At 46.2% G+C, this 23,799-nt stretch overlaps 1 protein-coding gene across 2 annotated transcripts in view; it reads right to left on the bottom strand.

Annotated features, from left to right (window-relative positions):
* Positions 1-21,326, bottom strand: part of DIP2B (disco interacting protein 2 homolog B) — a 372,205-nt gene extending 350,879 nt beyond the window's left edge. For both annotated transcript variants that reach the window (XM_063952252.1, XM_063952253.1), the window contains exon 1: positions 21,086-21,326. In XM_063952252.1, coding sequence (XP_063808322.1) covers positions 21,086-21,170 — 85 coding nt within the window. In that variant the 5' untranslated portion in view covers positions 21,171-21,326. The remainder of the gene's footprint in view (positions 1-21,085) is intronic.
* Between the last annotated feature and the right edge of the window lie 2,473 nt (positions 21,327-23,799).

Genomic DNA, 23,799 nt, shown 5'->3' with positions numbered 1-23,799 from the left:
ATCCTAGAACGCTTTGAAACATATTTTTTCGAATCTTTATGATACACGCCCATTTGATCAGGCGCTGCATGATCGTATAATGTCTGAAGAAAATCTTCCCAAATTGTCTAGCTCTCAAAATGAAATCTTTCAACAGGATATCACACTCGAGGAAATAACAAATGCTATTTCTAATCTGAAGTTACACAAATCGCCAGGCCCTGATGGGTTGTCCAACGAATATTATAAAATATTACAGGGACACATAGCCCCTTCTTTGGGAGAATTGATCAACGACATTCTCCACAATAATACAATTTTTCCGCATTTTAATAATGCACATACAGTCCCGATTCCCAAGCCACAACGGGACCCCCAACTAATTGACTCGTATAGACCAATCACGTTACTTAACACGGACATTAAATTACTGACAAAAATTATGGCGGACAGACTTCAGCTGCTGCTTCCTCAGCTTCTTACAGATCACCAGTTGGGGTTTGTCCGTAACAAACACTTAGTTAAAGGAATTAGAACAACAATAGCAGCGGTGGTGAAATCTTATGGAGAGTCTAGCACTCAAAACATTCTTTTAAACTTAGATACAACTAAGGCGTTTGATACTGTCCTGTGTCCGCATTTACTCAGAGTTCTTCACGTGCGACAATTTGATCCTGTTTTCATTAATTTTATAAAATACATCTACACTAGCCCTTCCACCTCTTTGCTGATAAATGGATGTTGCAGCAACCCAATTGTTATGTTGAGAGGCACCAGACAGGGCTGCCCCCTTTCCCCTATTTTGTTCAACTTAGCCATAGATCCACTGCTCCGAATTTTACAAGATGGTAGCTATTTTCGGTGAATTAAGATTGGTCATGAGGAAATAAAGCTAACCGCTTTCGCGGATGACATCTTCTTGTTTGTACACGACCCCTCTTAGTCTCTTGATAGAGTATTTTCTCTTTTGGCTGACTTTGGACTGGTGTCTGCATGATCAAGAAATCTCACCAGAAATACGTGATAACCCACTGCTCTGGTACACTAGGAAAACATGGCATGTATTGAGACATAAGTTTGGATTAAATGCATATAAATCTTTGTTCCTCACTTTTAGTGACAATCCCGATTTTCAAAATGGACAGGCTTCTTACCCTTTTTCCATTTGGAGAACCCATGGGGTGAACACTGTGAGGAGTTTGGTGAATGGGTCGGCGAGGAGGCCCTCCACGTTCCAGGAGGCTAGGGGACAATATCCATGGATGGCGAATCATCCTATTGCATTCCTTCAGGCTCAACATTAATTAGTTCTATTATAAGACCTTCCTCACCTTCGGATTGGAATAACCCATTAGACACATTATTACAAAACCAATGCTTGACAAAAAAAGCTATTTCCTTAACATATAACTGCATACGTCAGGTATTTATACCAGATAGGTCTGATAAGAACCTAACCCCGTGGCTCTCCCAACTTCCTAATGTATTTTCGAATGATATATTACGCTCTCATGCCAAGGCATGTACTCTATTATCTTACTCCTCATATGTAGCTATGTTCTTGAACATTTTACATAGAGCTTATTTATCTCCAAACAGAAGATTCTTGATGGGGGACTCGCCAAATTCCAATTGTTATAAATGTGGCACTAATTCAGCAGATTTATTTCACTATCTTTGGGATTGTCCCATAATCCAAAGTTTTTGGATTCAGGTTAGAAAATATTCAACTGATAATTTGGTTAATTATATCCCTATGACACCTGAATGGGCTTTGTTTGGCATGCTTCCTCCCAATGCTCGCACGTCGTATGGCGGCAAACGTCTTTTGTTAGCTATAGGAGCCGCGGCCTGCAAGACCATTCTACAAACCTGGATACAACCATCTCAGCCACTATTGTCACTTTTTAAAGCTAAATTACATTATCTATTTAGGATGCAGTGGATTGAGGTAACTATGGCTATGGAGGTTACGGTGGAGAGGTTTTTCCTAATGTGGGAGACATATATAGCCACCTTATCATTACCAATACGAACACAAATTCACAATAGTCTAAAAGACACGACTTGGTACATGTTACAAATGGCAGCAAATGACCCTCCAATTCCTCTGTAATACAATACTTTAGTGGATAATAGAGGCCGGACAAAGTGTCTTGAATGAGGCCTATTCCGGCCGGGAGGGTGGCGGGGGGATGGCGGGGCACTGGTGACACGGCAAATATTGACAATGATTGTGATCATCCTGATTTTGGTTCAATTACAGTATGTGCATATGTATACACATATATAATACCCCATTATTGGGACATTATATCATTTAAGAGTATGATGAGGTTTCATATTTCATGTTAATGCATGTTGATTTCCTGTAATCCTGAAAATTTCATTACGATTTGTCACAATGATTTGAAAATGGATTATTGATGCTTCAATAAAAAAAAAAATTCAAATTTTTTTTTTCAAAAAAAAAAAAAAAAAAAAAAAAACAGGACAGGACCAGCTAGCAAACATTAGATCCAGTTCACCTGGATATATTAGTGCAGGTTGGCAGAGGAAGCCTGACATGTGTTCTTATCCTAGACTCTGCGTAGAGCTGTCTCAGTGCAATGCAACATCTCAGAATATCCCTCTATAATGAAGCAGTGCCACGATGCGAAGGATTAGGCTCATGTCACACATTTGTAAAACTAGCATATTGCCGCTGCTTGCAAATGAGTGTTTGAACTTTTTTTTTTTTTTACTTATTTAAATCTGCTAAGGAAATGCTGCAATGATACTTAAATAGCTTTTTACAGCTTGTGCGTGACAGGCTACATCATTTTATATTCCTTTCAATAGTATTTCATCTACTTAGTAAAAACATTGGTATCTGGGTGATAGATCTACATTGTCTAGTTAGAAAGTCAATAGGTAGACATCCTATGGTCGACAGGTGTGAAAGGTCGAAAGATATAAAAGGTTGACACGACAATGGTAGACACACAGATGGTCTACACGTTTTGTGTGCTTTTCCAACATTTGATTGGTTTACTGTCCACGTGGACTACAATTTGGAATAGTAAGCGCAGCGAGCCACCTTGCCGAAGCCTGGCGAGCAAAGCGAGTCCGCTAGAGTCCACGTTTGTACTGATGGTGGTCACAGAACATGAAATATAATGTGTCCAAAAAATCAATAAATGTGTCGACCATTTTCATGTCAACCTTTTGTATCTGTCCAACTTAACCACTGTCGACCATATGCATGTCATCCATATGGTGTCGACCTAATGACTGTCTATCTAGACATTGTCAATCTTCTATATACCACACCCTAAACATTACAGGTAGATTGCTATTGTGTGTGTGCCAAAGGAGGAGGCATCTAACGCAGACGGAGAGCATCTGTAGACACGACACAGACATGAATGCAACGCTGCATATCTGCCTCTATACTTGCATTCTACACACGTGCGTTCATACCCATAATGACATACTGCTCTCAGTTTGATAGGGGGCACAGGAGCTAAACACAAGGTCCCTGGCATGAAGCCTGAACCCCAGTTTGTAATTTAAAAACAATGGGGAGGGGACTCACTATGATTTTAGGACACTGTTTAATAGTGTGGATACAATTTTCCATGTGAGTGCCCACCTTCGCCCATCCTCTGCTCCTGGAAAGAGTAAACTGAGAGGCAAGCAATCACGTGATCGTCTGTCAGGATCCCGGCGGTCACAATGCCGACGCGGGGATCCAGACAGGTGGTGAAATGCCGCTGCCGGAATTCAGGCTCCAAGCCTTTTCTCCCTCTATGGGTGTCCATGACACCCATAGAGGGAGAATATAACCTGTGGCAAGCGCAGCGAGCCACCGTTACAGCAGCGTGGCGAGCCTGCAAGCTTTCTAGCGCTCGCCCCGCTGCCGGTATACTGGTGGCCGGGATCCCGCTGTCTGGATCATGACAACAGCATCCCGGCCGCCGGTAATACGTATATATTCCCCCTGTGACGTGTAATGTAGATGACAACTCTCATGTTGCTGTTCTGATCTCTGGCCTGGTTGCTGAAGCAGAATAACCAGTAAAAAGGACAGGAAGCCATATTCAGCAGGGCTGGACCTTGCAGGGTATACCCCCACCCCCCTCCCCCCCCTTGGCCAAGTGCTGTGTGCAGGATACCATTTTTATGTGTAATGCACAATTTCAGATAGCAAAAATAAGAATTTACTTACCGATAATTCTATTTCTCGGAGTCCGTAGTGGATGCTGGGGTTCCTGAAAGGACCATGGGGAATAGCGGCTCCGCAGGAGACAGGGCACAAAAAAGTAAAGCTTTTACCAGATCAGGTGGTGTGCACTGGCTCCTCCCCCTATGACCCTCCTCCAGACTCCAGTTAGGTACTGTGCCCGGACGAGCGTACACAATAAGGGAGGCAATTTGAATCCCGGGTAAGACTCATACCAGCCACACCAATCACACCGTACAACTTGTGATCTAAACCCAGTTAACAGTATGATAACAGAAAGAGCCTCTTAAAGATGGCTCCTTAACAATATAACCCGAATTTGTTAACAATAACTATGTACAGTATTGCAGATAATCCGCACTTGGGATGGGCGCCCAGCATCCACTACGGACTCCGAGAAATAGAATTATCGGTAAGTAAATTCTTATTTTCTCTATCGTCCTAAGTGGATGCTGGGGTTCCTGAAAGGACCATGGGGATTATACCAAAGCTCCCAAACGGGCGGGAGAGTGCGGATGACTCTGCAGCACCGAATGAGAGAATTCCAAGTCCTCTTTTGCCAGGGTATCAAATTTGTAGAATTTTACAAACGTGTTTTCCCCCGACCACGTAGCTGCTCGGCAGAATTGTAATGCCGAGACCCCTCGGGCAGCCGCCCAAGATGAGCCCACCTTCCTTGTGGAATGGGCCTTAACAGATTTAGGCTGTGGCAGGCCTGCCACAGAATGAGCAAGTTGAATTGTGTTACAAATCCAACGAGCAATCGTCTGCTTAGAAGCAGGGGCACCCAACTTGTTGGGTGCATATAGTATCAACAGCGAGTCAGATTTTCTGACTTCAGCCGTCCTTGAAATGTATATTTTTAAGGCTCTGACAACGTCCAACAACTTGGAGTCCTCCAAGTCGCCAGTGGCCGCAGGCACCACAATAGGTTGGTTCAGGTGAAACGCTGATACCACCTTAGGGAGAAAATGCGGACGAGTCCTCAGTTCTGCCCTATCCGAATGGAAGATTAGATAAGGGCTTTTATAAGATAAAGCCGCCAATTCAGATACTCTCCTGGCGGAAGCCAGGGCCAGTAACATAGTCACTTTCCATGTGAGATATTTAAAATCCACCTTTTTCAATGGTTCAAACCAATGGGATTTGAGGAAATCTAAAACTACATTTAGATCCCACGGTGCCACCGGAGGCACCACAGGAGGCTGTATATGCAGTACTCCTTTAACAAAAGTCTGTACCTCAGGAACTGAGGCCAATTCTTTTTGGAAGAATATTGACAGGGCCGAAATTTGAACCTTAATAGATCTCAATTTGAGACCCATAGACAATCCTGATTGTAGGAAATGTAGGAAACGACCCAGTTGAAATTCCTCCGTCGGAACACTCCGATCCTCGCACCACGCGACATATTTTCGCCAAATGCGGTGATAATGTTTCGCGGTGACTTCCTTCCTTGCCTTAATCAAGGTAAGAATGACTTCTTCTGGAATGCCTTTCCCTTTTAGGATCTGGCGTTCAACCGCCATGCCGTCAAACGCAGCCGCGGTAAGTCTTGAAAGAGACAGGGACCCTGTTGTAGCAGGTCCCTTCTCAGAAGTAGAGGGCACGGGTCGTCCGTGACCAACTCTTGAAGTTCCGGGTACCAAGTCCTTCTTGGCCAATCCGGAGCCACTAGTATTGTTCTTACTCCTCCTCACCGTATAATCTTCAATACCTTTGGTATGAGAGGCAGAGGAGGAAACACATATACTGATTTGTACACCCAAGGTGTTACCAGTGCGTCCACAGCTATTGCCTGTGGATCTCTTGACCTGGAGCAATACTTGTCCAGTTTCTTGTTGAGGCGAGACGCCATCATGTCTACCATTGGTCTTTCCCAACAGTTTATTAGCATGTGGAAGACTTCTGGATGAAGACCCCCCTCTCCCGGGTGAATATCGTGTCTGCTGAGGAAGTCTGCTTCCCAGTTGTCCACGGCCGGGAAGAACACTGCTGACAGTGCTATTACGTGATTCTCCGCCCAGCGAAGAATCTTGGCAGCTTCTGCCATTGCACTCCTGCTTCTTGTGCCGCCCTGTCTGTTTACATGGGCGACCGCCGTGATGTTGTCCGACTGAATCAACACCGGTTTTCCTTGCAGGAGTGGTTCCGCCTGGCTTAGAGCATTTTAGATTGCTCTTAGTACCAGAATGTTTATGTGAAGAGACTTTTCCAGGTTCGTCCATACCCCCTGGAAGTTTCTTCCTTGTGTGACTGCTCCCCAACCTCTCAGGCTGGCGTCCGTGGTCACCAGGATCAAATCCTGTATGCCGAATCTGCGGCCCTCCAATAGATGAGCCTTTTGCAACCACCACAGAAGATATACCCTTGTCCTTGGCGACAGGGTTATTCGCAGGTGCATCTGAGGATGCGACCCTGACCATTTGTCCAACAGATCCCTTTGGAAAATTCTTGCATGGAATCTGCCGAATGGAATTGCTTCGTAAAAAGCCACCATTTTTCCCAGGACTCTTGTGCATTGATGTACAGACACCTTTCCTGGTTTTAGGAGGTTCCTGACAGGTCGGATAACTCCTTGGCTTTTTCCTCGGGAAGAAAAACCTTTTTCTGAACCGTGTCCAGAATCATCCCTAGGAACAGCAGACGTATCGTCGGAAAACAGCTGCGATTCTTGGAATATTTAGAATCCAGTCGTGCCGTCGAAAAACTACTTTAGATAGTGCTCTTCCGACCTCCAACTGTTCTCTGGAACTTGCCCTTTTTAGGTCGTGCAAGTAAGGGATAATTTAGATGCCTTTTTTCTTTGAAGAAACATCTTTTCGGCCATTACCTTGGTAAAAAGGCCCGGGGTGCCGTGGATAATTCAAACGGCATCGTCTGAAACTGATATTGACAGTTCTGTACCACGAACCAGAGGTACCCTTGATGAGAAGGACAAAATTTGGACATGGAGGTAATCCTTGATGTCCAGGGACACCATATAGTCCCCTTTTTTCCGGTTCGCTATCACTGCTCTGAGTGACTTTATCTCGATTTGAACCTTTTATGTAAGTGTTCAAAACATTTTAGATTTAGACTATGTGTCACCAAGCCGTCTGGCTTCAGTACCACAATATAGTGTGGAAAAATAATACCCTTTTCCTTGTCGTAGGAGGGGTACTTTGATTATCACCTGCTGGATATACAGCTTGTGAATTGTTTCCAATGCTGCCTCCCTGTCGGAGGGAGCCGTTGGTAAAGCAGACTTCAGGAACCTGCGAGGAGAAGATGTCTCGACTCTCCAATCTTTACCCCTGGGATAATACTCGTACGATCTAGGGGTCAACTTGCGAGTGATCCCACTGCGCCCTGAGACTCTTGAGACTACCCCCCCACCTTGAGTCCGCTTGCACGGCCCCAGCGTCATGCTGAGGACTTGGCAGACGCGGTGGAGGGCTTCTTTTCCTGGGAAAGGGCTGCCTGCTGCAGTCTACTTCCCTTACCTCTATGTCTGGGCAGATATGACTGGCCTTTTGCCTGCATGCCCTCATGGGAAAGGAAAGATTGAGGCTGAAAAGACGGTGTCTTTTTTAGCTGAGATGTAACTTGGGGTAAAAAAGGTTGGATTTCCCAGCTGTTGCTGTGGTCCCCAGGTCCGATGGACCGACCCCCAAATAACTCCTTCCCTTTATACAGCAATACTTCCATCTGCCGTATGGGATCTGTATCACCTGACCACTGTCGTGTCCCTGACATCTTCTGGGAGATATGGACAACGCACTTATCTTGATGCCAGAGAGCAAATATCCCTCTGTGCATCTCACATACATATATATAGAATGCATCCTATTAAATGCTCTACATGAATAAAATATTTTCAGTCAGGGAATCCGACCAAGCCAACCCAGCACTGCATCTCCAGGCTGATGGCGATCGCTGGTCGCAGTATAACCACCGTATGTGTGTATATACTTTTTAGGATATTTTTCCAGCTTCCTATCAGCTGGCTCCTTGAGGGCGGCCGTATCTGGAGACGGTAACGCCACTTGATAAGCGTGTGAGCGCCTTATCACCCTAAGGGGTGTTTCCCAACGTACCCTAATTTCTGGCGGGAAAGGGTATAACGCCAATATTTGCTATCGGGGTAACCCTACGCATCATCACACACTTCATTTTATTTTATCTGATTCAGGAAAAACTACAGGTAGTTTTTTCACTCCCACATAATACCCTTTCTTGTGGTACTTGTAGTATCAGAAACACGTAACACCTCCTTCATTGCCCTTAACGTGTGGCCCTAATGAGAAATACGTTTGTTTATTCACCGTCGACACTGTATTCAGTGTCCGTGTCTGTGTCTGTGTCGACCGACTGAGGTAAATGGGCGTTTTTAAAACCCCTGACGGTGTTTCTGAGACGCCTGGACCGGTCCTAATAGATTGTCGGCCGTCTCATGTCGTCAACCGACCTTGCAGCGTGTTGACATTCTCACGTAATTCTCTAAATAAGCCATCCATTCCGGTGTCGACTCCCTAGAGAGTGACATCACCATTACAGGCAATTTCTCCGCCTCCTTACCAACATCGTCCTCATACATGTCGACACACACGTACCGACACACAGCACACACACCGGGAATGCTCTGACAGAGGACAGGACCCATTAGCCCTTTGGGGAGACAGAGGGAGAGTCTGCCAGCACACACCAAAAACGCTATAATTATATAGGGACAACCTTATATAAGTGTTTCTCCCTTATAGCATCTTTTATATATATACAATATCGCCAAAATCAGTGCCCCCCCTCTCTGTTTTAACCCTGTTTCTGTAGTGCAGTGCAGGGGAGAGCCTGGGAGCCTTCTCTCCAGCTTTTCTGTGAGAGAAAATGGCGCTGTGTGCTGAGGAGATAGGCCCCGCCCCTTTTTCGGCGGGCTCGTCTCCCGCTATTTTTGAAGTTAGGCAGGGGTTAAATATCTCCATATAGCCTCTGTGGGCTATATGTGAGGTATTTTTTTGCCTCTAATAAGGTTTTTATTTGCCTCTCAGAGCGCCCCCCCCAGCGCTCTGCACCCTCAGTGACTGTTGTGTGAAGTGTGCTGAGAGGAAAATGGCGCACAGCTGCAGTGCTGTGCGCTACCTTTATGAAGACTCAGGAGTCTTCAGCCGCCGATTTTGGACCTCTTCTCTCTTCAGCGTCTGCAAGGGGGCCGGCGGCGCGGCTCCGGTGACCATCCAGGCTGTACCTGTGATCGTCCCTCTGGGGCTAGTGTCCAGTAGCCAAGCAGCAAATCCACTCTGCACGCAGGTGAGTTCACTACTTCTCCCCTAAGTCCCTCGTTGCAGTGATCCTGTTGCCAGCAGGACTCACTGTAAAGTAAAAAACCTAAGCTAAACTTTCTCTAAGCAGCTCTTTAGGAGAGCCACCTAGATTGCACCCTTCTCGTTCGGGCACAAAATCTAACTGGAGTCTGGAGGAGGGTCATAGGGGGAGGAGCCAGTGCACACCACCTGATCTGGTAAAAGCTTTACTTTTTTGTGCCCTGTCTCCTGCGGAGCCGCTATTCCCCATGGTCCTTTCAGGAACCCCAGCATCCACTTAGGACGATAGAGAAACAATGTTATCAACACCAGTCTGCTATCTACAGGGAGCAGGTACACTGGGGAATTTGTATCTGTGACTAGTTAACAACATTTCAAAGTAACCAGTATCAGTCAAAGTTCATAATCAGCGTGATGTATTATCCCAGTGAGCGTTCTTGTCGTGTGACTGGAAAAATGAATCCCTGGCAGGCACCTGTCACCATCAAATAAAATGTCCTGACCCAATAGCACATATTACAGTTTTTCTACCATGCAATATGCCGGTCACAGCACTGAAGATAAATGAGGTGTTCTCACGGTGATAAATATAATGGAACGCGTGTATGAGAATGAGGGATGGCCACCTCTATAAGGGTCTATTATCCTGTTTCTATTATCAATGCACTGCACTTCTCAGAACAGACTTGCTTTCAGCGTATTTATATTTATTAATAGACGTGAATCCTAAAATACTAATTTCTCATTGAGTCATGGAAAAAGAAATAACATTGGCGTGTAATTGAATAAACTTTATGGGCGGGTTGTAATAAAGTCCGACCAGTTCAGCGGCTGTGTGGGACGCCAGCTGAACGCAGACTTTATTTATTTATATTTTAAAAAGGGCAATCATGTGCAAGGTATGGTTTAGCCTAATACACGACTGCCCCTTTAAAAAACAAGTCCATGTTCGGCCAGCTTCCCGCAAGGCCGCAGAACTCGGACTTCATTACATCCCGGCCTATCTTTTAATCATGGGAGGGTCTTCATTTTTGCACGCTTATGGAAAACAAGTGTATACTGTAGCTCCCATCGGGCGACCATTGCTTACGGGTGCCCAACAACAAATGAAATCTCCCTTAATTTTAGAACAGTGATGGACAACCTGCAAGAAGACTTCAGGAGACGCATGGGCAGATCTCCAACCTTCCAAAGGCCTACACATTAAACTTAATCACAATAAGTGTTAAAACAATACATTTAAACAAAGAAAGAGAACCCACATAGCCGCAGGCATTTAAATAGATGTTACAAGCAATAACAAGCCAATCTGATAATAGAAGTGGAAGAAGCTGGAGGCCCGGAGGGCCACATGCTAGGAAGCCTGTTAGCCGTCACTTTGAATGTGACTGCGTGTTGAGGCTCCCACAGAGGCGTGTTATACAAATACTGCCGTCACATTCATGTGTGTTTAGCAACGCAGGATTGCTGCATTTTTATAAGCAAATTTTCTTTATTGAATCATGACAAATACAAATTAAGAATCAAAGAATACTTTCAATGTGAGTACAATATAACACACATCAAGTACAATTACCAGTGAATAACCAGATTAAATGAGCAGCATGTTCCAATATGGAATCAACAAAGACATAAGTCTGATAAACATTGTAAACCCAGAGATTGCTGCATTTTACCTGTTAAATATAAAACAAGGAAAAACTGCAGAGACCGTGCTCTGTAACACACAAGGAAGGCAGGACTAGCACAGCTGTACTCCCATTTCATGCACACGCTCTGGATGGTACCTAGGTACAGACCTGATAAGTACAAGGGGCATTTGGAGGAACTACCTAAAAGCTATATGCACAAAACTTTTTATTTTATTTGCATATTATATGATCCGTCTGTGCTGCGGAGACAAAGACGGTCACTACCAGCGGCGGATAAGGGAAATAAATACTCATGAACTTGCTGTAAATACTTAGCCATATCTCTTGGAGGCTTTAAACACATACATTACAGAGAACTGCTAATGGAAGGACACCATGGACAATGCAAAATATTTTTAAGAGACTCTTCACCTCCATTCCAAGGAGTATCTCAACGCAGTAAATACCACTGCTGCTCCTTAATGATTTCCCTGGACACATATGTGCATTTATTATATACAGAGAAGATTGGTAAGCCATCCAGACAATGGTCTCCCAGTCTGACAGCTCTGTTCAAGATATATACTACACACATGAACAGCAATCAGTCTTCAACACAAGTGTAAAGCGCAACGCAATTTGCTGCGCTATATAAGAAACTGTTAATAAATAAATAAGTGGCACTATTACGGATCATGTCTTCACAGCATGTACCGTAGACCCTGTAGGCATCCCCTGCTCCTCTGGCTGGCAGTGTGGCAACTGGCTATGAAATCATAGCTCGACAGCACACTCCAAGCCTGTCACGGAGATGGAAGTGCAAGCGGCCAGCTGCTACTACTCCATGTCACCGCCCGACACTCATTGTGGGCCCATTGTGTAGCTCATTCAGAGGCAGATGTATTAAACCTGGAGAAGTGATAAAGTGGTGATAAAGCAGTTATAAGTGCAAGGTGATAATGCACCTGCCAATCAGCTCCTACCTGCCAATTTACATATTGGAACCGATTGGCTGGTGCGTTATCACCTTCCACTTATCACTGCTTTATCACTTCTCCAGGCTTAATACATCTGCCCCTCAGTGTTTTAGGTGCCCAACTACTGGTGCCTAGACCCATCTAATGGTAGCACCAACCCTACAGTCAGCCAGGTTGGACAAGCATTGCACACTGTGTGAACCAACCGATACAAATAAGATCAAAAAAAGCTGAAGCCACTGTACAAAACATATAGTTGGCTGAGAAAGCCGAATGTGCAAAGAGGAGAGGGAATATGTGACAAGATAGCTGAGCACCCAGCATGTGTGGCTACAGTCACACTGCTCACAAAACCAGTCTGGCATTACAGCCAAGTGATGGAGCACAAATCAGTAAATATCCTCAACGGTAACCAGAAATAAAACCCAAACGGAATAAAACCCACCAGGAAATTGCATTATGACAGTGGGGTTTTTTCCATGTGCAATTTTCCTGTGGGCTTCTTTCATGTGCATTCTTTTCTGGTTAGCGTTTGTGATACACAATGAAACCTTTGTTTATGACATCTATAAGGGTTTTTCCATGGGCTTTTTTTTTTTTTTTTGCATAAAGCCATTTTCAACGTAAACTCTCCTGTGTGTTGCAGCTCATTCTTACACATACGCCTTTTACACCTAAAACCCGGGTCCGACCTGGGTAACTGTATACATCAGAGGTTCTCAAACTCGGTCCTCGGGGGCCCACACAGTGCATGTTTTGCAAGTCTCCTCACAGAATCGCAAGTGAAATAATTAGCTCCACCTGTGGACCTTTTAAAATGTGTCAGTGAGTAATTAATACACCTGTGCACCTGCTGGGTTACCTGCAAAACATGCACTGTGTGGGCCCCCGAGGACCGAGTTTGAGAACCTCTGGTATACATGTTACAGCGGCACGAAACCCAGTTCACAACCCAAAGTTAGTGGTGGGTCTTCCCTCTGTCAGAGCTTGGAAATGACGGAAATGCCGGTGAGCCAGCTCTCCAAAAGGGTTTTAGCGAGACCCAGATCACCTGTTTACACTACATCCTTACCAGGGTCCTTCTCATGTCAGTTTCCCGGGTAACTGGACCCGGATTATTTTTTCAGGGACGCTTTTACAATGAGCAGAGACCCGGCTAGACCTGGCAATGGAAAAGGGGTATTAGCTTCACTGGTCAAGTTACCATCTGTGAGACACTTGTTAGTTTCGTTTAGAATGTAAGCTTTCACAAGCAGGGCCCTCTCCCCTCATGTGCTTTTTCTTCTCTTACTTATACCCCTTTTCCACTAGCTCAAAAAACACGGGTAAATGCACGGGGGCGCGCATTCACCCGTGTTTTTTGCAAGTGGAAAAGGGTAAACCCGGATCAAGTGACCCGTGAATCCTACCCGGCTATCTACCTGGGTAGGACACGGGAATGATCCGGGTAGGGTTGTAGTGTAAACGGGAGCCGTGTCGATGCGACACGGCTCCCGTTTACACTGTATGGAAGGGCGGCGCTGTGAGATCATGTGATCTCCCTGCGCCGCGTCACTAGAAGCGTCACCAACCCGGCATATGCCGGGTTGTGACTGCTGATGGGAAAGGGACCGAGCACGGGTCGCAGCAGGGGGCAGCTCCCGTGTCAGGCACCCGGCTGCGACCCGTGCTCGTAGGTGGAAAAGGGGTATGTGACTAATTTCTACTCCATACTCCCTACAATGGCACCAAACCCTTGGTTTCTGCTTATTTAAGGGTTAAGACCACTGATGCAACAATATTTATAAACCGTGTATATGTCCTACATTGTCTTCTACTGTAAGTCACTGTTTCTTTGTTCTGCACATTTTTTTCTATGTACTTTGTTAGACTCTGCGGAACCCTTGTGGTGCCACGTAAAGGATAATAATAAAAATACCTTTGTTAGATAAGAGAGATTTCAATTGTAAAGGCCCGTACACACGGGGAGATGTGTGTTGAGCGATCTAGCACAGACCGCTCAGCACACATCTCTCCCCCCGCTCAGCATACAGCGCAATGTGTGCTGAGCAAGGAGGGGGCGCTCACTTCTTCACAAAGCGGTGAAGTGAGCGATCTACCAGATTAGCCTGCATGCAGGCACACTCTAGTACTGGCGATAAAGATGCGCTGGGAAGAGCATCGCTACCGCTAGCTGGGGCATACATATGGAGAGATCCGCGCTTAATTTCTAAGCAATCTAGTCAGATTTATTAGGAATTAAGCACAGATCTCTCCATATGTACCCCCCTTAACACACTTGCAATCCCCACTAGTCTGGAGATAGATAATGTATGACCAATCTTCCACAATTAAAGGAATCTATTAGCTCCAATAACAAGATTAGGGGAGATAAAAGCTCTTGCAAGTTTTCCTAATAAACTGGATAGAACTACCAGTTAAGACATGCCCTTGCCTTAGGAGAAATGCAGCATTAGCTGTCTGTCAGCTTAGCTGACTGACTCCCTCTCTCTCTGTACCTGACTTTCGGACAGATTGAACACACTTCCCCGGCAGCACCATGAGTGAGGGTTAATATTCATGAGACCTGTGATTTCTAGACACAATGTTGGTGCTTTCTGTGCCAGCCTGATCTTATTACCAATCGCAGGAATCAGCAAGCTGCAAGACAGTTGAATCAATTCTTTCCTAACGAGGATAAATTCACGCAGAATAAAACGGCCGTGTGATAAGGCGACAAGGTCACTTTAAGTAAGCACATGTTGTGTTATGCAAGCCTGTTTAAATGTATATATCTACTCAACAACCTGTATAATGTCACTGGTGTGCTTATTACATCCCTAGAGTCTTCCATGTTTACCAGTTTGCTATTGCAATTAAAACGGGCAAAGAAAACCATTAAAGCCAAATAAAACATAATTAAGTTTACGCAATATTTTTATATGCATCAAAACAACTAATTTCTGGTAATTTCTCATTAATATTTCTGGAAAGGAATGGAAGCTGGTGCCCCAGGTGTTATTATTCAAGAGGAATGGAAACATGTCATCATTCAGAGTAACAGAAGGCAAACAGGAACGCATGTGGAAACACCCAGAGATTAGAAAAGCCAGTGAAATCAGGGAGGAAGCAATGTCTTGTAACCCGGAATTACACAAACTCAGCATGTTACTAGTAAGCCCAGGATAGACGACCAATGAAGGGAATACAATAAGTCAATGACATCAGGTAATTAAGTCCCTCTCTAGTTACAGCACACCAGGTACATTGGATCATAGGACCTAATTCAGAGTTGATCGCAGCAGCAAATTTGTTAGCAGTTGGGCAAAACCATGTGCACTGCAGGGGGGCAGATATAACATGTGCAGATAGAGTTAAATTTGGGTGGGGTGTGTTCAAACTGAAATTTAAATTGCAGTGTAAAAATAAAGCAGCCAGTATTTACCCTGCACAGAAACAAAATAACCTACCCAAATCTTACTCTCTCTGCACATGTTATATCTGCCCCCCCCCCCCCCCCCACAGTGCACATGGTTTTGCCCAACTGCTAACAAATTTGCTGCTTCGATCAACTCTGAACTACCCCCATAGCTACTCAATGCACACCTCTAATTTGTGCTGTCAGCAGGCATAATGTAAAGTCTAATTAATCTCACAGTCACCTCTGCATAGCTACAAGTCAGAAATAATATATCAACAAAAAATGCAAAACGATGAAAAATAAATCCTTTGTTATTTCAATAAACTCTCTTTCCTTTGTCCTTACATGTCATTTTTATCTATTATTCCCTGTATGTGTAGCATGGATGAGATTAGATAGATAGATAGATAGATAGATAGATAGATAGATAGATAGATAGATACATACATAGATACATACATACATACATACATACATACGTAGCCGGACCGGCACTTCCTAAAAATGTAATGGCTGCTCCGGTGCCCTCAGTATGAGACAGCTAGAAAATACAAAGGCAGCGGCACTCGGAGATCCTGAAGCAGTCAAAAGTGTATTAAAACAGCATCAAACAGGACACCGACATTTCGGGGCCACAACGCCCCTTTATCCTGATGAGCAATGCCTTGCTCACCTGGATAAAGGGGCGCTGTGGCCCCGAAACGTTGGTGTCCTGTTTGATGCCGTTTTAATACAATTTTGACTGCTTCAAGATCTCCGAGTGCCGCTGCCTTTATATAAGAAAATATAAATAAATATATATTATATATATATATATATATATATATACACACACATACACACACACACACACAAGGGTACATAAATTGAATACCTCAGATTCAACAAGTTTTAGAGAAGTTTCTTTTCTCTACTATTCATTTTTTCAAGCATAGATTACATTACACTTCGGGCCCGGTGGCGAGCCCTCGGATGGTAGTGTGGACCTGAGCGGGAATACCAGGGAGCGGACAGTATTCCCACCACCGGCATTTTAGCGGTTGTCAGGATTCCGGCATCGGGATCCTGAACACTGGGATCTCAACAGCCAGTATATTAACTACATCCCCATTACATGTATTATAATTTATTTCTAAAGGAATATCTATAATTGAGGTGTACAGAGGAAATACATACGTTTGACCAGTAGCCGGGATCCCGGTCACCAGTATGCTGGCACCAGGGTGAGTACTAGGACACCCCTTGCGGGCTCGCCACGCTGCGGGCATGGTGGTTCGCTGCGCTCGCCACAGGTCTCCCTTTATGGGTGTCGTGGACACCCATAGGGAGAGAAAAGTCTGTGGCGCTGGTGTTCCGGTGGCGGCATTTCACCGCCAGTCGGGATCCCGACAGGCAGTCTCGTAATTGCCTCCCGTACAGAGCTCTCTCCTTGTATCAGTCAACAAGCTTTGATAGACAGTTCTATTATTGCCATAAGGCTGCTCCGTATACAATCGAGACTAACCTGCTCAGACACAGAATTGATTCTAGTTTTCTTGATTGCCATCAAAACTGCTACACAGCCACCGTACACAATGGCAGTGCATGATGTATTTGTAAATCACTGTTTTCTTTTAAATAACATATTACAGAATCAACCTCAACATTATCTGTAGCTCTGAAACAGCATTAGGAAGAACCAGTGTTGTATTACAATACGTTGCAAGTTTGTATCTTCAATGACAAGTGATGTGCACCAATGTCAACCAAGTGTAGCTCACTCGATAAGGAGAAAGATATTGTTCAATGTTATAAAATGTTGTTCCTAATGAATTGAAAGGCTGCATCATTATAGACAATGGTTCAGTCCAGAAATTTGCCTCAGTCGTAAGTAGGCCATGGAGTATACTTTAAGCACTCTTCGAACCCTCAATTTATGCTGCTGTGCCAACATACTCCCTGCTTTGTTATAAAGTACAGAAAAAACAGGAGCAGCCAATTTCTGCATCCTGTGACCTCATCTACACAACAGAGGAAGGACAAGCAGCTCAACCAATCAGAGGAAGAGGGTGCGCAGTGCATGCTGTACTACATGTTCCCCCTCCTTCCTCTGCGGGCTCCACATCAGGTAAGTGCTTTTAGACATGTGGGGGAGCTTTGAACTACATATTGAATTTAAAAGGATTATGGGAGCAATTTGTAGCAAGTGAGCGTCAAAGGTACATGTGAAGGAATTTTGTAGCAAATTGGGTATTGGGTCATGCAGAATTTTTTGGGATCAAATTACATTTTTTAATGCCTGATGGGTTATTTTGGGGCTTTTGTTTGTTCAATCTTTAATATAAGGGTAACATGCAGCTCTTTAAATGGTTGGAGGTATGTGCATACACTCCTTGAAACATATTGGTGCACTCATCAGTGCTTTTACGTGTTACTTACGGAATACAGACGTATTCCTGGCGGACGGAATGCCAGCTGTCAATATCCCGACAGCGGCATCCCGCCTGACAGAATGCCAGCAGCAGGGCGAGTGCAAAGAGTCCCCTTGCAGGCTCGGTGGGATTCCGGTTGTCGGTATTGTTGGCTGTCAGGATTCCAGTATCGGTATCCTGACCGACAGAATCTCGATAGCCGGCAAAATAACTGCATCCCGGTCAGTGAGACCCAAACAAACACATATCATCATACATTTGACACAGCTTACTTTCTCCACAGACAGAGAGGCTTTACGTTCATAGCCTTTCTTGACACTACATTAAACCATATCGGGGCCCAGATTTATGAAGCCTTGGAGAGTGATAAATAGCACGTGATAAAGTACCAGTCAATCAGCTCCTACCTGTCATTGTTACAGGCTGTGATTGAAAAATGACAGTTGGAGAGTGATAAAGTACCAACCAATCAGCTCCCAAGGCTTGATAAATCTGGGCATTGATTTGTTACCAACATCACCAGTAGCTGTCTGTATAACACAAACTTGTTTCATTTTAAAGAAAATGTTCACAACAACATGGTTTTAATCATCCAAGAATGCTGTAATCAGACTACAGTCAGTATGACACCCCAATACTTTAACAAAGTCATATCCAGCACGCACTGTACAGCCGGGCCTTATACTACAGATACAGCCTTTATCCAGCACACACTGTATAGCCTGGCCTTATACTACAGATGCAGCTATTGTACAGCACACACTGTATAGCCTGGCCTTATACAGCACACACTGTATAGCCTGGCCTTATACTACAGATACAGCTATTATACAACACACACTGTATAGCCTGGCCTTATACTACGGATACAGCTATTATCCAGCACGCACTGTATAGCCTGGCCTTATACTACAGATACAGCTATTATCCAGCACGCACTGTATAGCCTGGCCTTATACTACAGATACAGCTATTATCCAGCACACACTGTATAGCCTGGCCTTATACTACAGATACAGCTATTATCCAGCACGCACTGTATAGCCTGGCCTTATACTACAGATACAGCTATTATCCAGCACGCACTGTATAGCCTGGCCTTATACTACGGATACAGCTATTATCCAGCACGCACTGTATAGCCTGGCCTTATACTACAGATACAGCACACACTGTATAGCCTGGCCTTATACTACGGATACAGCTATTATCCAGCACGCACTGTATAGCCTGGCCTTATACTACAGATACAGCTATTATCCAGCACACACTGTATAGCCTGGCCTTATACTACAGATACAGCTATTATCCAGCACGCACTGTATAGCCTGGCCTTATACTACAGATACAGCTATTATCCAGCACACACTGTATAGCCTGGCCTTATACTACAGATACAGGTTGAGTATCCCATATCCAAATATTCCGAAATACGGAATATTCCGAAATACGGACTTTTTTGAGTGAGAGTGAGATAGTGAAACCTTTGTTTTTTGATGGCTCAATGTACACAAACTTTGTTTAATACACAAAGTTATTAAAATATTGTATTAAATGACCTTCAGGCTGTGTGTATAAGGTGTATATGTAACATAAATGCATTCTGTGCTTAGATTTAGGTCCCATCACCATGAAATCTCATTATGGTATGCAATTATTCCAAAATACGGAAAAATCCCATATCCAAAATACCTCTGGTCCCAAGCATTTTGGATAAGGGAGACTCAACCTGTACAGCTATTATCCAGCACACACTGTATAGCCTGGCCTTATACTACAGATACAGCTATTATCCAGCACACACTGTATAGCCTGGCCTTATACTACAGATACAGCTATTATCCAGCACGCACTGTATAGCCTGGCCTTATACTACAGATACAGCTATTATCCAGCACACACTGTATAGCCTGGCCTTATACTACAGATACAGCTATTATCCAGCACACACTGTATAGCCTGGCCTTATACTACAGATACAGCTATTATCCAGCACGCACTGTATAGCCTGGCCTTATACTACAGATACAGCTATTACCCAGCACGCACTGTATAGCCTGGCCTTATACTACGGATACAGCTATTATCCAGCACGCACTGTATAGCCTGGCCTTATACTACAGATACAGCTATTATCCAGCACACACTGTATAGCCTGGCCTTATACTACAGATACAGCTATTATCCAGCACGCACTGTATAGCCTGGCCTTATACTACAGATACAGCTATTATCCAGCACACACTGTATAGCCTGGCCTTATACTACAGATACAGCTATTATCCAGCACGCACTGTATAGCCTGGCCTTATACTACAGATACAGCTATTATCCAGCACGCACTGTATAGCCTGGCCTTATACTACGGATACAGCTATTATCCAGCACGCACTGTATAGCCTGGCCTTATACTACAGATACAGCTATTATCCAGCACACACTGTATAGCCTGGCCTTATACTACAGACAACCCTAGGAAACTGCAGCACAGACTGCACATCACGTCTCCTGCCTGGAAGACTGAACTGACTCTGCACAGGCAAAAGGGACCCTCTTTGTTCCACCACCAGATGGAAATCTCACCCACCCTCTATTAATTAACACTTATTGATAACATGCCAACACATTCCACCGCTCAGTACCAATGAAGCAGGAGACAATAGCAGAACACATATATATATATATATAAAAATAAATAAACCAGGTTCCTTCCTGCAGACCCCTAAATGAAGAGAATGACATACAGTATACAGCTGACTACATGCTCAGTGAGTGTCAGGCAGAGATGCAGGAGTACAAAGGACATACAGTGTCTGTCAAATGGCCATGCATCTGACTCTTCTGCAACAGACCAGGTACTGGCACTACATGCAGGGGCTGTCACTGTGACCTCACCAGAAATGTAGGTATGAGGGGTTACATGGGTGACAGCCCACAATACAATGTATGCCAGGTGTCAGGAACCCATCACATACCAGCCACCCATAGTGGATCTCCCCGTCAGTCCCCCTTCCATTCAGAAGGATCACAAACCCTATTTTCTGCATTTTATAATGTAATTCCATGTGATCAGCAGCGAATCATTGTACAGCCCCATTCACTCCAATGCAGCCAGCAGCAGCAGTGTACCAGGCTGGAGGGGCACAGGAGCCCAGCACTCACCCTCTGACAGCTCCAGCTCCAGCTCCGCCAGCTGCTCTCTCACCTCCTTCGGGAGGACGGACAGATCGAAGCCTCTCTCCGCCATGGAGCCGGCCGGACACACCGCACGAAGCTGGGAAGGTTTGAATCAGCAGAGCTCAGTGCATCTCCCTGACTGCGGCCGCCATGCCAGGCCCAGCCTCATGTCACATGACCAGCCCTGAGTGAGAGAAGTCCCGGCTGCTGCTCGAGTACGCTGACACCTCCTGGGTGTTGGCGGTACTGCATCTTATCAGGCTGAGGACTATACGTGAGGCTGGTCACATTATGGGGAAAGAAGTGACTGCCACCTCGTGGAGAGATTTCGCTCTCACGTTTACTCTCCGTTAGTGCCGCCTCAGCCTCTGCCAGTACATCAGTAATATATTGCACAGTTATATTTTGTTAATACTATTGTTACTGCACTAGTCGTTTTCACTAGATATTGCTATTATGTAACCTATTCCCTCTCTTTCTCATACGTCCTAGTGTAGGAGGTGCGGCTGCGTGTGGTGGTGCCTGCTGCCGTGCAGGTGTAGAGTCGGTACTCACCAGGCGCCGCTCTCTCTCACCTTCAGGTACCGGAACCTTCAACGGACCTGGCAATCTTCAATCGGATCCGGACACGGCGATTCCCTCTCGGAGCTGACCGACGACCGAGCTGAGGCGAGAATAGGTTACCTCAAGGGGGGTATCAACCCTACTTCCACCGGAAAAGGGGAAACCCCAGGGGTGACGGCGACCTTCACCGGTTGGGTGAAAGGTCATCACAGGCACAAAGCCTCAGCCACCCAGAATTCACACACTCGCACTCACGCGCGTAGTGTGATGAAGGGGATTCTCACGTCCGTGAGCAATCCCTATTCCGGCGCTCGGGGACAGACAAAGGGACAAACGTACACGGATGCTACTCACCGTCTCAAGTCTTGCACTCCGATCTTCTCCACTTACAGGTCCCTGTAAGGAGGCAAACAAACAAACAGCCGTGCAGGGCCTAGAACTACCCTAGTGTGCGTCCGCTACACTAGCTACATAAACAGAGCCCTCAAACTAGCTCGTGTGAGTGGTGCAACACAACTATGCACAAACTTAAAACAAACAGACACTTTGCCCTGCACGGTAACAACATACATCACAATATCGGAATACAAGATCACACGGTGCTGTCCCTTTAATTCCTACCTGCCGCTGGAAGGGGGTGGACGCCGCACAGCCTACCCACCTCCTGTACCCTCCGGGGGCTCAGGTCAAGCAGACCTGCCTACCTGATCACCTCAGGGTGGCCTGGACCTAGTGCCCAGTGCCACCTTTATTCACCTCGGGGGAACACTTCTTCACTGGGCCTAGCGCCCCCTGACTGCGCACAGGCCGGTGGCCTGACTTCACCCACGGGCCTAGCGCCCGCCTAAACTTGTCACCCGTTGGGTGACCTGGGCCTTGTGCCCAGGGTCACCTTATATGTACCTACTGCCCAAAATACACTAGGGCCTAATGCCCTCTAATGTTCCCCAGGCCTATTGCCTGTGTTTGTCCCTCGGGCCTAATGCCCACCTATCTTGCGCCACGGGCGACTAGGCGTGGCCGCGGGCCTAGTGCCCGGCTAACAGGGCCACGAGCCCAACAATGTGCCCACGGGCCGGGAGGGCCCGACTATGTGCCCACAGGCCGGGAGGGCCTGACTGTGCCCACGGGCCAAATGCCCGAACACCCGGTGGTCTAGGGAGGGGCGGGTACAGGGGCACCTGAGAAGGGCCTACCTGACCCGCTGGGAGAGGCAGGGGGGAGCTTCGTCAGCTCTCTTACTTTCCACCCCTGGTGACTTCTCCGGCGCTATCTTCTTCAATCTTCGGCCGCTGGCCCGTCCTGGCCAGCGGCGCCGCCGTCGCCTCGACGCGTCCAGCCGCCGCTGGACATCTTCCCGCAGCCGGTCGTCTCTTCGCCTCTTCCGCGGCCTCAGGACCTCCCACCGCGGCATCCTCTTCTTCCTCGCGCCGCCGGGATCTTCGCCACTCTTCGGCGCGGCCTCCCCTCTCCGCTGTTCCCGCCCGGCGTCTCTCCTCTTCGCGCGGACCTATCTTCAGGCTCCCGCCCGGCGTCTGACGTCATATGCCGGGGGCGGGGCCTATGACGCGGCGAGCGCCGATTGGCTCGCCGCGCCCCTCTCCGATTGGCTGCCGCTCCGGGAGCCGCGATTGGCTCCCGGAGGGCGCCAACATTCAAATGCCCCCGCAGCCTCTGGTCCGGTGCAGGGAAAAGGGTAATCCCTGCACCGGCACCTGCCGCCGCCACACACTGACAGGCGCTGGGGACAGACAAGCTGTCCCAGCGCTGTCAGAGACATTGTCCCGCAGGGGACACAGGCGCCCTGGCTGCTGCAGCTGGAATGTGTCCTGTAAAACAGGACACATTCCCACACTAGAGGATGCTGGGATCCACTTCATAATCATGTGGTATAGACGGTTCCGCAGGAGCCATGGGCACTCTTAAGACTTTTCAATGGGTGTGAACTGGCTCCTCCCTCTATTCCCCTCCTCCAGACCTCAGTTTTAGAAATGTGCCCAGGCAGACTGGATGCACTCCAGGGGAGCTCTACTGAGCTTCTCTGAAAAGACTTATGTTAGGTTTTTTTATTTTCAGGGAGAACTGCTGGCAACAGTCTCCCTGCTTCGTGGGGCTGAGGGGGCAGAAGTAAGAAC

The sequence above is a fragment of the Pseudophryne corroboree genome, chromosome 2 (assembly GCF_028390025.1).
Source record: "Pseudophryne corroboree isolate aPseCor3 chromosome 2, aPseCor3.hap2, whole genome shotgun sequence".
NCBI classification, from domain to species: Eukaryota; Metazoa; Chordata; class Amphibia; order Anura; family Myobatrachidae; genus Pseudophryne; species Pseudophryne corroboree.
The sequence above is the reverse complement of the archived record's forward strand: the minus strand, read 5'-3'. Positions and strand labels throughout refer to the sequence as shown.